The following is a 13,250-nucleotide window of genomic DNA, read 5'->3' on the forward strand; positions in this document are numbered from 1 at the left end:
TGTGAGTTCATGCCTCCTAATGAACGGGTGAAATGAAGCTTGATTTATTTTGTAAGGATTAAAATTGTCCTATGGTCTTCGCACAATAATATCCTTTTTTATTATTTTTTCTTCACTGGTAATACTAAAATGTCTGCATCGATTTCACAAAATTAGCCCACAAGTCATATGCTGTTTAAAGTTGTGAGTCTATAAGCCAACTAATTAACGGGTGCCATGAATTTCCTGATAATTTCCATAGCCACAATATTGTTCATTTATTCTCCAATTATGATTCTATAAAATCCGTACACAGTTGTGGAAAACAGGGAGGATCATTAGTTGTGATTTCAATTTAATTCAAAAAAAAATAATCCGGGGTTTGCCTCTGGAATCCGTAGATTGCAACAAGAAATCTGAAAGTATGGAGAACTCACATCTCTTTATTAAATCCTTGCAACCCATCACAAGATTTTACGCCGACAAGGCAATAACTATGTTCTAGAAAAAATTTCTGTAACCGACTTTAGGATGTGTATGTGAGTTATGATGTCAACGATAGAATTAAAATGCAAACCGAAACAGAGTAGAAATCACACCTCAACATTATCTCCTTGCCATAACCATCAATAGTCAAGCCAATAACTAAATTCTACAAAATTTTTCCTTGCAGTTATGACGTCAACTGTAGAATTACGAAACACAAAAATTGAAACTGCGTAGAACTCGCCTCAATTATTATATCCTTGCAGGACCCACCAGAAGATTCATAGAATCAAGGCAGTATCTTTATTCTAGAAAATTTTCTCCATAAAACCTGTCTGTATGTGAGTTATGAGGTCAACAATAAAATTACAACACGGAAACTGAAACCGTGGAGAACTCAAATTTCATTATTATCTCCTTGCAATATGCACCAGAATATTTCACAAAATCAAGTCAATAACTATATTCTAGAAAATTTTCTGCATAGACTTACAACAAGAAACTTGAAACCATGGAGAACTCATAAATTATTCCCTGCAATACTCACCAGAATACCGAAAAAAATAAAGTTAATAACTATATGCAAGAAAATTTCATGCATGAAACTATGGATGTGTATGTGGGATTATTCATGGAATTAGAGCAAGGAACTTGAAACGATGGAGAACCCTTAAATTATTCCCTGCAATACCCACCAGAATATCACACAAAATAAAGCCAATAACAATATTCAAAAAAAAATTATGCATAAAAAACTATGGATGTGTATGTGGGATTATCCATAGAATTACAGCAAGAAAATTGAAACTGTGGATACCTCCCATCTCATTACTAGATCCTTAAAATACTCACCCAAAAAGATTTCACAGAATCAAGACAATTAAATACATTCCGGAAAAATTTCTGCATAAAACCAATGGGTGTGCATCTGAGTAATGAGGTCAACCATAGCATTAAAACACACAATTTGAAACCGTGGAGAACCCATACATACCCCATCTAAGATTTCACAGAATCAAGCCAACCACTAAATCTAACGATTAATTTCTGCATAAACCAACTGATGGGTATATGAGTTATTGCATCCCATGATGCAAACTTAGGTCAATTTATACATAATCAATGGTGACTTTGCCATCTTGGAAATTAAATGCAGAGTATCAAGCCGCCGCATATCCCAAAACGAGAGGCTCAGAATCGTTTGAGAAAGAGATTTCAGGAGGGCGATTAGGCCCATTGGGCCGACATAATGGGCCCAGTTGGGTGGGCCCCACTGTAGCTAAGCCCTTGTCGGATTCGAGTAGCGGGTCCGGAGCCCGACAAGACAGGATCCGAGACGTCGCTGCCGGAGAGGGACGTGGCCCATGTGCCTATAACATGGTGGGGGCCCACTTTCTCTCTCTTCCTGTTTCTCTCTCTTCCCTTGGAAATAACCTGATGTCGAGATTAACTACCAACCGTCGGTTTTAGGTCAACGCTGTTTCCTTCTCATTATTTTATTTTATTTTTTTATACGCCGACCATGTTTATGCCCACTTTTTTTTCTTCTTTTTACTCTCTCTCTCTTCCTCTCTCTGTCTGGCTATAGTAAAATAGCATAAAAAACTCCCTTTCTCTCTCTCTCTCTCTCTCTCTCTATTATTTTTATCTCTCTCCGTCTGCAATACAACAGCATGAAAACTCCCTTTCTTTCTCTTTCTCTTTCTTGTCTTCTCTCTCTCTCTCTTTGTATTTTTTTTTCTCTCTCAATCTGCAGTACAGTAACTGGAAACTCCATTTCATCTCTCTCCCTCTTTTTATCTATCTCCATTTGCATAGCAATATAATGAGAACTACCTTTCTATCTATCTCTCTCCCTCTCTTTAATTTTTTATACATCTCCGTCTGCAACACAACAGCATGAAAACTCCCTTTCTATCTCTTCCTCTTTCTTGTCCTCTCTCTCTCTCTCTATATTTTTTCTCTCTCTGTCTGCAATACAGTAACAAGAAACTCCGTTTTATCTCACTCTCTTGCCCACTCTCTCCCTCTTTTTATCTGTCTGCATTTGTGTTGCAATATTATGAAAACTACCTCTCTCTCTCTCTCTTTAGTTTTTTATCTCTCTCCGTCTGCAACACAACATCATGAAAACTCCCTCTCTATCTCTTTCTCTTTTTCTCTCTCTCTCTATTTTTGTTTTTATCTCTCTATCTGCAATACAGTAACAGGAAGCTCTATTTCATCTCTCTCTCTCTGTCCTCTCTCTCCCTCTTTTTATCTATCTCCATTTCCATTGCAATATCATGAAAATTACCTTTCTATCTCTCTCTCTCTCTCTAGTTTTTTATCTCTCTCCGTCTGCAACACAACTGCATGAAAATTCCCGTTCTATTTCTTTCTCTTTCTTCTCCTCTATCTCTCTCTATTCTTTTTTCTCTCTCTATCTACAATACAGTAACAGGAAACTCCGTTTCATCTCTCTCTCTGTCCCTCTTTTTAACTATCTCCATTTCCAGTGCAATATCATGAAAGCTGCCTTTCTATCTCTCCCTCTAGTTTTTTATCTCTGTCCGTCCGCAATACAACAGCATGAAAGCTCCCTTTTGATCTCTTTCTCTTTCTTCTCCTCTATCTCTCTATATTCTTTTTATCTCTCTCTGTCTGCCATACAGTAACAGGAAACTCCGTTTCATCTCTCTCTCTCTTGTCCTCTCTCTCCGTCTTTTTATCTATCTCCATTTGTATTACAATATCGTAAAAGCTACCTTTTTATCTCTCTCTTTTTTTACCCATCTCCATTTGCATTACAATAGCATGAAAACTACCTATCTCTTTATATCTTCCCGTCTGCAACACAGTAACATGATAACTACCTTTCTCTCTCTCTCTCTCTCTCTCTCTTCTTGTCTCTCACGGTCGGCAACACAATTTCATGAAAACTACCTTTCTATCTCTCTCTCTCTCACTCTTCTTATCTCTCTCCGTCGGCAATACAATATCATGAAAACTACCTTTCTATCTCTCTCTCTCTCTTCTTATCTCTCTCCGTCGGCAGTACAAAATCATGAAAACTACCTTTCTATCTCTCTCTCTCTTCTTATCTCTCTCCGTCGGCAATACAATATCATGAAAACTACCTTTCTATCTCTCTCTCTCTCCGTCGGCAATACAATATCATGAAAAATACCTTTCTATCTCTCTCTCTCTTCTCTCATCTCTTCGCCGGCAATACAATATCATGAAAACTACCTTTCTACCTCTCTCTCTCTCTCTCTATTCTCATCTCTTCGTCGGCAATACAATATCATGAAAATTACCTTTCTATTTATATGTCTCACTCCATCTGCAATACAGTGGCATGAAATATTCTCTCTCTCTCTCTCTCTTCATCTCTCTCCCTGTGCGGTATAGCAAGAAAGTCACTTTTCTACCTCACTCTCTCGCATCTTATCGCTCCGTCTGCATGACTATAGCATGTAAACTCCCTTTCTATCTCTATCTCTCTCTTGTCCTCTGTTTCTTTCTTTTATCTCTCTCTATTTGCAATACAACGGCCTTGAAACTACCTTTCTTATCTCTCTCTCTCTCTTGTCCTTTCTTGCTCCTTTTCTCTCTCTCCGTTTGCAATACACCAGCCAGAAAACTCCCTTTCTATCTCTCTCTCTCTCTCTTGTCCTATCTCTTTCTTTTTATCTCTCTCCGTTTACGATACAGTAGCCAGAAAACTCCATTTCTATCTCAATCTCTCTCTCTCTCTCTCCCTTTCTTTTTCTATCTTTCGGTTTGCAATACAACAGCCTGAAAACTTCCTTTCTGTCTCTCTCTCGTCTGCTCACTCTCTTTTATTATCTCTCTCGGTTGCAATACAAAAGCATGAAAACTCCCTTTCTATCTCTCTTGTCCTATCTCTCTCTCTTTTTTTAATCTCTCTTCGTCTGTAATACAATAATAACATGAAAGCTCCCTTTCTATCTCTATCTTTCTCTCTTGTCCGCTCTTTCTTTTTTTTTTTCTTTTTCCACGCCCATCTCTATCAAGATGATTACGCCAGCCATGTCATTATAGAGGTTAGTTTAATTTAGTAGGGTTTGTAGCGTTAATTATTAATCCGGAGAAAAGGGAGTTTTGTTTATGATGGTGGAGAGGCTGATGGGGAGAATGTTCTTGGTTGCACGAGGAGACGGTCTCGCCTAATTTCTACAGGTCAACTACAGGGTGCTTTTAAACAAGACAGCCTTTCTCTTTCTCTCTCTATCTCTGCCTCCCTCTCTCTCTCACTACTATCCTCTTATCTCTTATGAACATTTATTCATCCATATCTCTCTCTCCCTCTCTATCTCTCTCTCTCTCTCTTACTACTATCCCTGTATCTCTTACGACCATTTATCCATCCATATCTCTCCCTCCCTCTCTATCTCTGCATCCCTCTCTCAGTACTATCCTCTTATCTCTTATGACCATTTATCCATTCATCTCTCTCTCTCCCTCTCTACCTCTGCCTCTCTCTCTCTCTCACTACTATCCCCTCATCTCTTATGACCATTTATCCACCCATATCTCTCTTTTCCTCTCTATCTCTACCTCTCTCTCTCTCTCACTACTATCCTCTTATCTCTTATGACCATTTATCCATTCATATCTCTCTCTCCCTCTCTATCTCTGCCTCTCTCTCTCACTACTATCTCCTCATCTTTTATGACCACTTATCCATTCATATCTCTCTCCCTCTGTATCTCTGCCTCTCTCTCTCACTGCTATCCCCTTATCTCTTATGACCATTTATCCATCCATATCTCTCTCTCCCTCTCAATCTTTGTCTCACTGCTACCCTTTTCTCTCTTATGACCATTTATCCATCCATATCTCTCTCTCCTTCTCCATGTCTGTCTCTCTCGCCACTACCCTCATATCACTCTCTCCCTCTCTATCTTTATCTCTCTCTCTCGCTACTACCCTCTTATCTCTCATGACCATTTACGCATCCATATCTTCTTCCCTATTTATCTCTCTCTCTCTCATTACTATCCTCTTATCTCTCGTGACCATTCATCCATCCATCTCTCTTCCTCCCTATTTATCTCTCTATGTGTCATTGTCACTTCCACCTTCGAGCTCTCGTGACAGCATATTCATCCATTTCTCTCTCTCTCTCTCTCTATAGCTCTTTTTCTATCTCACTTCTACCCTCTACCTCTCGTGATCATTTGTCCACTCTCTCTCTCCAGACCAAGACCGTCCTTTTGTCACTATCTTATCGTTTTCCGTCACCCTTCGTTCTCTCTCCATCTCTCTCTTACATCAGCCTTCTCACTCTCGTGACCACTTTGTCCACCCATGTGTTTCCATCTCTCTCTCTATGTCTCCTTATCAATATCACTTTCTCTGTCCAAAGTCCAAACCGAGACCCTGCTTCCCTCTCTACATTCTCTGATTTTTCCACGTCTCTCTCACTTCGACCCTCTATTTCTCGTGTCCATTTCTCCTCCCACGTATCCATCTCTCTCTCTATCCTCGACTCTGTATTTCTCGTGACGATTAATTCATCTATATCTCTCTCTATCTCTCCTCGTCGAATTTTCTTTCCTAGACTGTAGATTATCTATTTATCTATAATACCGACTACTTGAAATCATTTCTAGGGGCTACTTCTTGACCATTGGCATTCACTGAATTTGGATTCCGATTATTTATGGGAGAAATATCGAAGGTATCGAGGTATTTGTCCACAAGTAGATGGATTTGATAATACTATCGGACTGGAAATTATCAACTGTGTCTCATGCAATGCACCAAGCCTAGCCGTACCATCAGGGTTTCTGTTCTCCTCCCTTAGGATCTTCAACCGTCACTTTCTCTCTCTACCCATATCTTTCTCTCTCTATGCTTACGTCTCTTTCTCTCTCTTTTTGCCACGATGGAGAGAATCCCTTTGGATCTCTCTACAGGGTAGAGTAACATGCGGGCTGGAATATTTGCTCACTGATTTGGACATGGAGCTTAGTTTTTGTAGAGAGAGAAAGGGAGAGAGAGAGAGTGAGAGAGAGAGAGAGAGAGTGAGAGTGAGAGAGAGAGACAGAGAGAGAGAGGGAGAGAGAGAGAGAGAGAGAGAGAGAGAGAGAGAGAGAGAGAGAGAGAGAGAGAGAGAGAGAGAGAGAGAGAGAGAGAGAGAGAGAGAGAGAGAGAGAGAGAGAGAGAGAGAGAGAGAGAGAGAGAGAGAGAGAGAGAGAGAGAGAGAGAGAGAGAGAGAGAGCACATATAAGCTAATAAGGAACAGGAGCATGAGAGAGACGCGCCTGCAACCGGAAGAAAAAAAGCACACAAGTTGGGGAAATCAGCAGTGCATTGGCTTATTAATGTCCCTACGCCACCGCCCAAGGCATTTTCTAATCTTATGGCTGTCATTAGCATTAATGATTACGGTTAGGACTAATTACTACGAAAGCAACTCACTGCGTGTGGTATCAGTTAATAATTATCTTCTTAATGACCATTCTTCATCGCCACATACTTTTGTTTATTAGCTCCGTGTAATTAGTGTTAATGCCCGACGGTCAGGCTTCATCACACTTGAACCGCCTTGGTAATTTGCTTAAATCATGGATAATTTTTCTTAATTAAGTACAAAGCAGTTTATCCATAGTTTTTTTGCAAGTTGAAAAAAATAACGCAGACAAGATGTGGCCTCATTGATTAACTGCCTTCTTAAAATCACTACGCCACAGTCCCAAAAATTAATTAGCATTAATCAGAGGAGATTGGGCAAAACTTTGCATAAACCAGGGTCAATTGCCTTCATAATCACTACAGCCCTTTGTTCATATTTTACCCATAATTCACATAAAAGATTAACCCTAATTTTATCTAACCATATCATTAGATGAACCTTTCCGGCAACCAAAAGAGAAAAAAAAAGGCAGCCAATTCGTAATCAAGCCAGTTCTCTCAAGGCATATCATCTACCTCTAACGAAAGATTATACCTAAATTTGCCCACACGAGATTTCTACGCTACCCATTTGGGCAACCAGAAACAAATCAAGTCAGCCATCTCAAGAAACCCATAAGATTATCATCTACGTATAGCTAATTAACATTAATCGCTAAAGATTATCCCTTAATTTGGCAAAACAGATCTCTACACGAACCTTCCGGAATATCAAAAGAAAAGAAGGCAAGCAATTCATAATCAAGCCACCCACCTGAACAAACCCATTCCCTCATCATCTATATGCATTCAAGCAACAATAACCAAAACAAATTACCCTAACTCTGCACAAATCAGATCTCCACAAAACACAAAGAGGAAGAAAAAAAATGCGGGCAATTCATAATCAAGCCACCCACCTCAAGAAATCCATTTACTCATCATCTACCAGTATTTAACTAACATTAACCACAACTGATTGTCCCTAACTCTGCTGAAACCAGATTTATACGCAACACCCAAAAGATGAAAAGAATATGGGCAATTATAAACAAGCCACCCACCTCAACAAACCCGTTCCCTCATGATCTACCTGTATTTAACTAACATTAACCACAATAGATTCTCCCTAATTCTGCTCAAACCAGATCACTCCACAACACCCAGAAGGAGAAACAAACGCAGGGAATTCATAATCAAGCCACCCACCTCCTGAAACCCATTTCTTCATCATCTGTCTTTACTTAATTAACATTAACCACAACATATTCTCCCTAACTCTCCTCAAACCAGATCACTCCACAACACCCAGCAGAATAAAAAAACTGCAGGGAAATCATAATCAAGCCACCCACCACATGAAACCCATTTCCTCATCATCTGCCTGTATTTAACCAACGTTAACCACAACTTATTATCCCTAACTCGGCTCCAACCAGATCACTCCACAACACCCAGACCAAAAAGAAAAAAATTGCAGGAAACTCATAACCAATCCACCCACCTCAAGAAACCCATCATTCCCCCAAAATCAATCACAGATCCTCACTAATCTGCCACTCTTAACTACGATTAGTCCTTAATCACACCAAGTTCAGTGCCACGCGTCGCCATCAAAGGAGTCCACATCAGCGGACAGTTGGCACATGGCGCCCCCGGCGGTGCGCCGTCGGTCTCCGGCGGCGGTCCACATCCACAACAGGCCTGCCCATGTTCCCGGTAGGCCCAGCCTACCAAGACAATCGCATGTGCTCCCAATTATAGAATATTGCTTAAATATTTACGTAGGTCCCATCGCCAAGCCCCCCCCCCCCTCCCTTCCCCTTTATAAAACCCACCGAGCTCCCCTCCACAACTCATCACCACCAACTTCTCTCTACAGCTCCACATCTCTCTCTAACTTAGGATAGAACAAGGCAGAAACAAGCGAGATTCTCTCTCTAGAAATCCAACAATGGCAGCCTTTGTACTCGGTGTTCTCCTCTTCGCGGCGGTTCTCCGGCCGAGCGCCGCCCAAGGGGGCTGGCAGAACGCCCACGCCACCTTCTACGGCGGCGGCGACGCCTCCGGCACAATGGGTACGTCTTTCCCCTCTCTTTAGAGAGATAGATAGCGAGATGCAGATGTGAGAGAGATAGAGAGGTCGGTGAATGGAAAGAGAGAGATGGAAAGATGAGCGAGATCGACATTCAGTACACAAAGCGAGCGAACGAGAGAGATAGAGATAGATGGGAAGAAAACGACTGCAGAATACCGCGAGCCTAGAGAGTTGTAGAGACTTGTCAAGAGAGATATAGAGACGTAGAGACCCGTAAAAAGAGAGATAATCGTAGAGAGTTGAAAAGATCGAGAGAATTCTATATAGAGAGACGTGGGGAGTTGTAAAGGGTAGAAAAGAGAGAGTGGTAAAGAGAGAGATAGAGACGAAGGAAGAAGACTGAAGAGAAATTGGGATAATGGTGCAGGCGGGGCATGCGGATACGGAAACCTATACAGCCAGGGCTACGGCACGAACACGGCGGCGCTAAGCACGGCGCTGTTCAACAACGGGCTGAGCTGCGGGTCCTGCTACACGATCAAGTGCGCAGGCGAGCCCAGATGGTGCTTGCCCGGCACGATCACCGTCACGGCCACCAACTTCTGCCCGCCCAACCCTTCCATCCCCAGCGACAACGGCGGCTGGTGCAACCCCCCGCGCGAGCACTTCGACTTAGCCCAGCCCGCCTTCCTCAAAATCGCCCAGTACCGCGCCGGCATCGTCCCCGTCGCCTACCAGCGCGTCCCCTGCGTGAAGTCCGGCGGAATCCGCTTCACCGTCAACGGCCACAGCTTCTTCAACCTCGTTCTCGTCACCAACGTCGGAGGCGCTGGCGACGTCGTCGCCGTTGCCTTGAAGACTCCCACCTCCGACTGGCAGGCCCTCTCTCGCAACTGGGGCCAGAACTGGCAAAGCAACTCCAACCTCGGTAGCCAGAGCCTCTCCTTCAAGGTCACCACCAGCGACGGAAGGACGGTCGTCAGCTACGACGTGGCCCCCCGCGGCTGGTCCTTCGGCCAGACCTTCGAGGGCAACCAGTTCTAGCCGACTCGGGCCGCGGCGCCTCGTCTCGCGCCCGCCCGGTTACCCTTTTTTTTTTTCTTAGTTGTTATACTGGCTTTGTATTACTGAGTAGAGTGGGTGCCCTCCGCTCGCCTTGCCGCCATTGGCGGGGCTGGAGCCGATGGGGTGGTCTTCCGTAGTAGGAGAAGATGAAAGAGAGATGAAGATGCAGGTGAAGAGGAGATGGTGGGGTTCGGGGGTCTGGTGGATTTTCTCCCCTGTTTTCCTTTCTCCGGTTCTGGTTGGCCTTGCCAGATCGGGGTGGGGTTGTCTTCGGCTGTGTACCCATGTGAGCTGTTCTCCCTCCAAGTATTATATAATTGTATCGCTTCTTGAATACCCTTGCTTCCATGTGTCTCTCCAGGACCACCCTGGCCCTGTCTTCTTCCTCTCTCTCCTCTCTCTCTCTCTTTCTCTTTCTCTCTCTCTCTCTCTCCACTGTCTCTCTCTCTCTCTCTCCCCATGCTCTCTATCTTTCTCTCTCTCTCTCTCTCTCCCCAAGTTGTCTCTCTCTTTCTCTCTCTCTCTCTCTCCCCAAGTTGTCTCTCTCTTTCTCTCTCTCTCTCTCTCGCCAAGCTGTCTCTCTCTTTCTCTCTCTCTCCAATCTTTTTCTTTCCCCAACCTGTCTCTCTCCCCAATCTCTCTCTCCTCCCAACCTGTCTCTCTCTATCTCCCCGACATGTCTCCTTTTCTCCCTCCAATTCCTTCTCTCTCTTCCCAACATCTCTCTCTCTCTCTCATTGTTTCTCTGTCTCCCTCTCTCTCTCTCTCCTATCTATATCTCTATCCCCAACGTCTCTCTTTCTCTCTTTGTTTCTCTCTGTCTCCCTGTCTCCCTCTCTCTCTCCTATCCATCTCTTTGTCCCCAACCTTCGCTGTATCCCACTGTCTCTCTCTCTCTCCAAGCTCTCCCTCTCTGTCCCCAAGCTCTCTCTCTCTGTGTCCAATCTCTCTACGACCAATCTCTCTTTCTCTTTCTATCTCCATGTCTGTTTCAGACGATCTCTTTCTATATCCTATTGACCTAGAATATCTGGCCCTTGAATGTACGTGGAAGGCACATTTTAGGGACCCACTTAACATTTTCTCAGATGTCAATCACATGCTGGGGTAGATCTACACCTTGGTTCTTGGATGCTCTGGCCAATAGTTAATTAGTGATGGGGATCACTCCAGGGCCAGATATAAGAATCCGAGTATTTTATATTTGAATATACAAATAGCGATTTCCTTAAAAAAATAAAAAGAGTCTTCGAGAAGAAAAAATCAGGAGATGATGCCATAGTAAACTAGAGTGTCCTCACATGTAAAAAAAAAAATTGTCAGTGATGTATAGCCCTGAAATATTATTTCGAACGAGACCTTAAGGGTATTCAAGATTAAATCACTACTTTTGGTTAAACAAACGATTGCTAACACGCAAATCATAGACAACAATAAGAAATATAAAAATCACTATAAGCTGAAAAAACTTGAGTTGATTTTACGATGACGATATAGCTACATCTAATGATACGTTGATGGCCATAGTTTTCAATCTTGGCAGCATTTCAATATATTATTATGTGGGTGACGAAACCAGAGTGTAATTGAACAATAATCTAAAGTTGAGAAAAAAAATTCAAAAAGTCTACGTTTCACGCCGCTTCATTTGAAAATTTCGATATATAACTTGTTTGCTGAACTCAGCCTCTCTCTATTTTAATCAGTCCTTAAATCTATGATAGAAAATGTCAATCCAATCAGCATTCATACATTTATTTACTCGCAAAGGTATCATGCTATTCAATAACGGAGTCCAGGTTCCGAGATTTGACTTTATGTTAAAAAAAAGCTCTATCATTCTGAAAGATGCAATGGCTAAATTAATCTAGGGCCTGCGCATGGGTGAGGGGTTGGGAAACTAGATCATGTGAGGGAAAATAATTATTTATTTCCAGAATCTGGACTGTTGATTTCCCACTAAAGATAGGAGCGAAGAATCCAGCCCCCCCATTAATCATAGTTTTTAGAATTTTGTCACTGATAGATCCCAGTTTCATACAAACTGAGACCTATATATTTGATGTTTCGAACAAATATCTTCAATCATCAATTGTAATAAATGTGAGATTATGTACTTGATCGGTATTCTAATTTTAGTTACTCTTACGTTCATTCGAACATCAAGAAAATGGCCAATATGATTAATACTTTTTATTGTCATCGTCTATGCTTGACTGGAAATATTTTGTAACCTAATGCAGAGATTCAAATTTCAAGATATTCTGTATTCAAAATATTTCATTGGAATGTGTTTGTAAAAAAAAACCCTACGTTTCACTGCCTTTACGTTACCTTTTGGAATTTATTCTACTAATCATATATTAGTTACTATATTGTTATCTTCAGATAGATCTAAAATTTTCGGCCTGTTAATTGCCCGTATGCAACAATTAAATAATTATAAAGAGATAAATAATGAATTCATATATCAAAAAATCTTATGGTAAAGTTACTAGGCGTTTTAGTTATACGGACGTAACTATGCTTAGTTTGAGATAGAGTGCTGAGGACATAATCATTTATATGTATGAAAGACAACATACCATGATGAGAAGAGAAAAAATGTAAGTGCACTCTGTGTATTCTGTCTCAAAAAAACATTTCAGGATAATGTTATGTCATCTCTACTATTTAAAAAAATATAAGGAAAATTTTAGTTTGATCTTTTAATGTTTTATTAAAAATTAACAAATGATCTAATATTGGAATGAGGTGATTTCAAACAAAACCGAGAACAAGAAAATCATTGATGGATTTCATAGAGTTCAAAATGGATATCTATTGTTGGTGACTGTACAGGAAGATTGTGTAAGCAAATAAAAGTATTTTCAGGATTCAATTAATAGAATCCATGAGATAAAGAATTTAGTCTAATCCCTATCAATTTCCAACAAACAATAACTAAAAAATCGAGTTAGAAACAATTAAAAAGGACTACTACTGTGAATGTCTAGATATATAATATAATTAATCAATCTTCCTTAATGTTAACACGGGTTATATAAAATTGGAAAGTATTTCCATTTATGTAAACTTAGAAACTTAGAATACTCATAAAATATATCATACATTTAAGGTTAATGATGGATTAAATCAAGATAAATACAATTAATCCAAAATTTTGAGCTAGGCTTAATCCAAAAAATATAATTCGTCTTTAAAAAAATTAAATTTTTTTTATATTAGTGATAAATAGAGTATTTTATTTGCAATCATATTTTTCAATGAAAGCTTT

The 13,250-nt window shown here is 40.9% G+C and overlaps 1 protein-coding gene across 1 annotated transcript; it reads left to right on the forward strand.

Annotated features, from left to right (window-relative positions):
* Positions 1-8,725: 8,725 nt before the first annotated feature.
* On the forward strand, positions 8,726-10,307 carry LOC144706487 (expansin-A8-like). Its single transcript, XM_078579464.1, has 2 exons — positions 8,726-8,948; positions 9,336-10,307. Exons 1-2 carry the CDS (start codon positions 8,825-8,827, stop codon positions 9,950-9,952), a joined length of 741 nt encoding a protein of 246 aa, XP_078435590.1. The 5' UTR covers positions 8,726-8,824; the 3' UTR covers positions 9,953-10,307.
* Positions 10,308-13,250: the final 2,943 nt, after the last annotated feature.

The sequence above is a fragment of the Wolffia australiana genome, chromosome 8 (genome assembly GCF_029677425.1).
Source record: "Wolffia australiana isolate 7733 chromosome 8, ASM2967742v1".
Classification (NCBI taxonomy): Eukaryota; Viridiplantae; Streptophyta; class Magnoliopsida; order Alismatales; family Araceae; genus Wolffia; species Wolffia australiana.

What these genes read in the sequence shown, in the direction of transcription:
- LOC144706487 (XM_078579464.1), top strand. Translation starts at nt 8,825, where the DNA reads ATGGCAGCCTTTGTACTCGGTGTTCTCCTCTTCGCGGCGGTTCTCCGG. An exon ending in CGACGCCTCCGGCACAATGG is followed by an intron (nt 8,949 to 9,335) that starts GTACGTCTTTCC and finishes ATAATGGTGCAG; the next exon opens with GCGGGGCATGCGGATACGGA.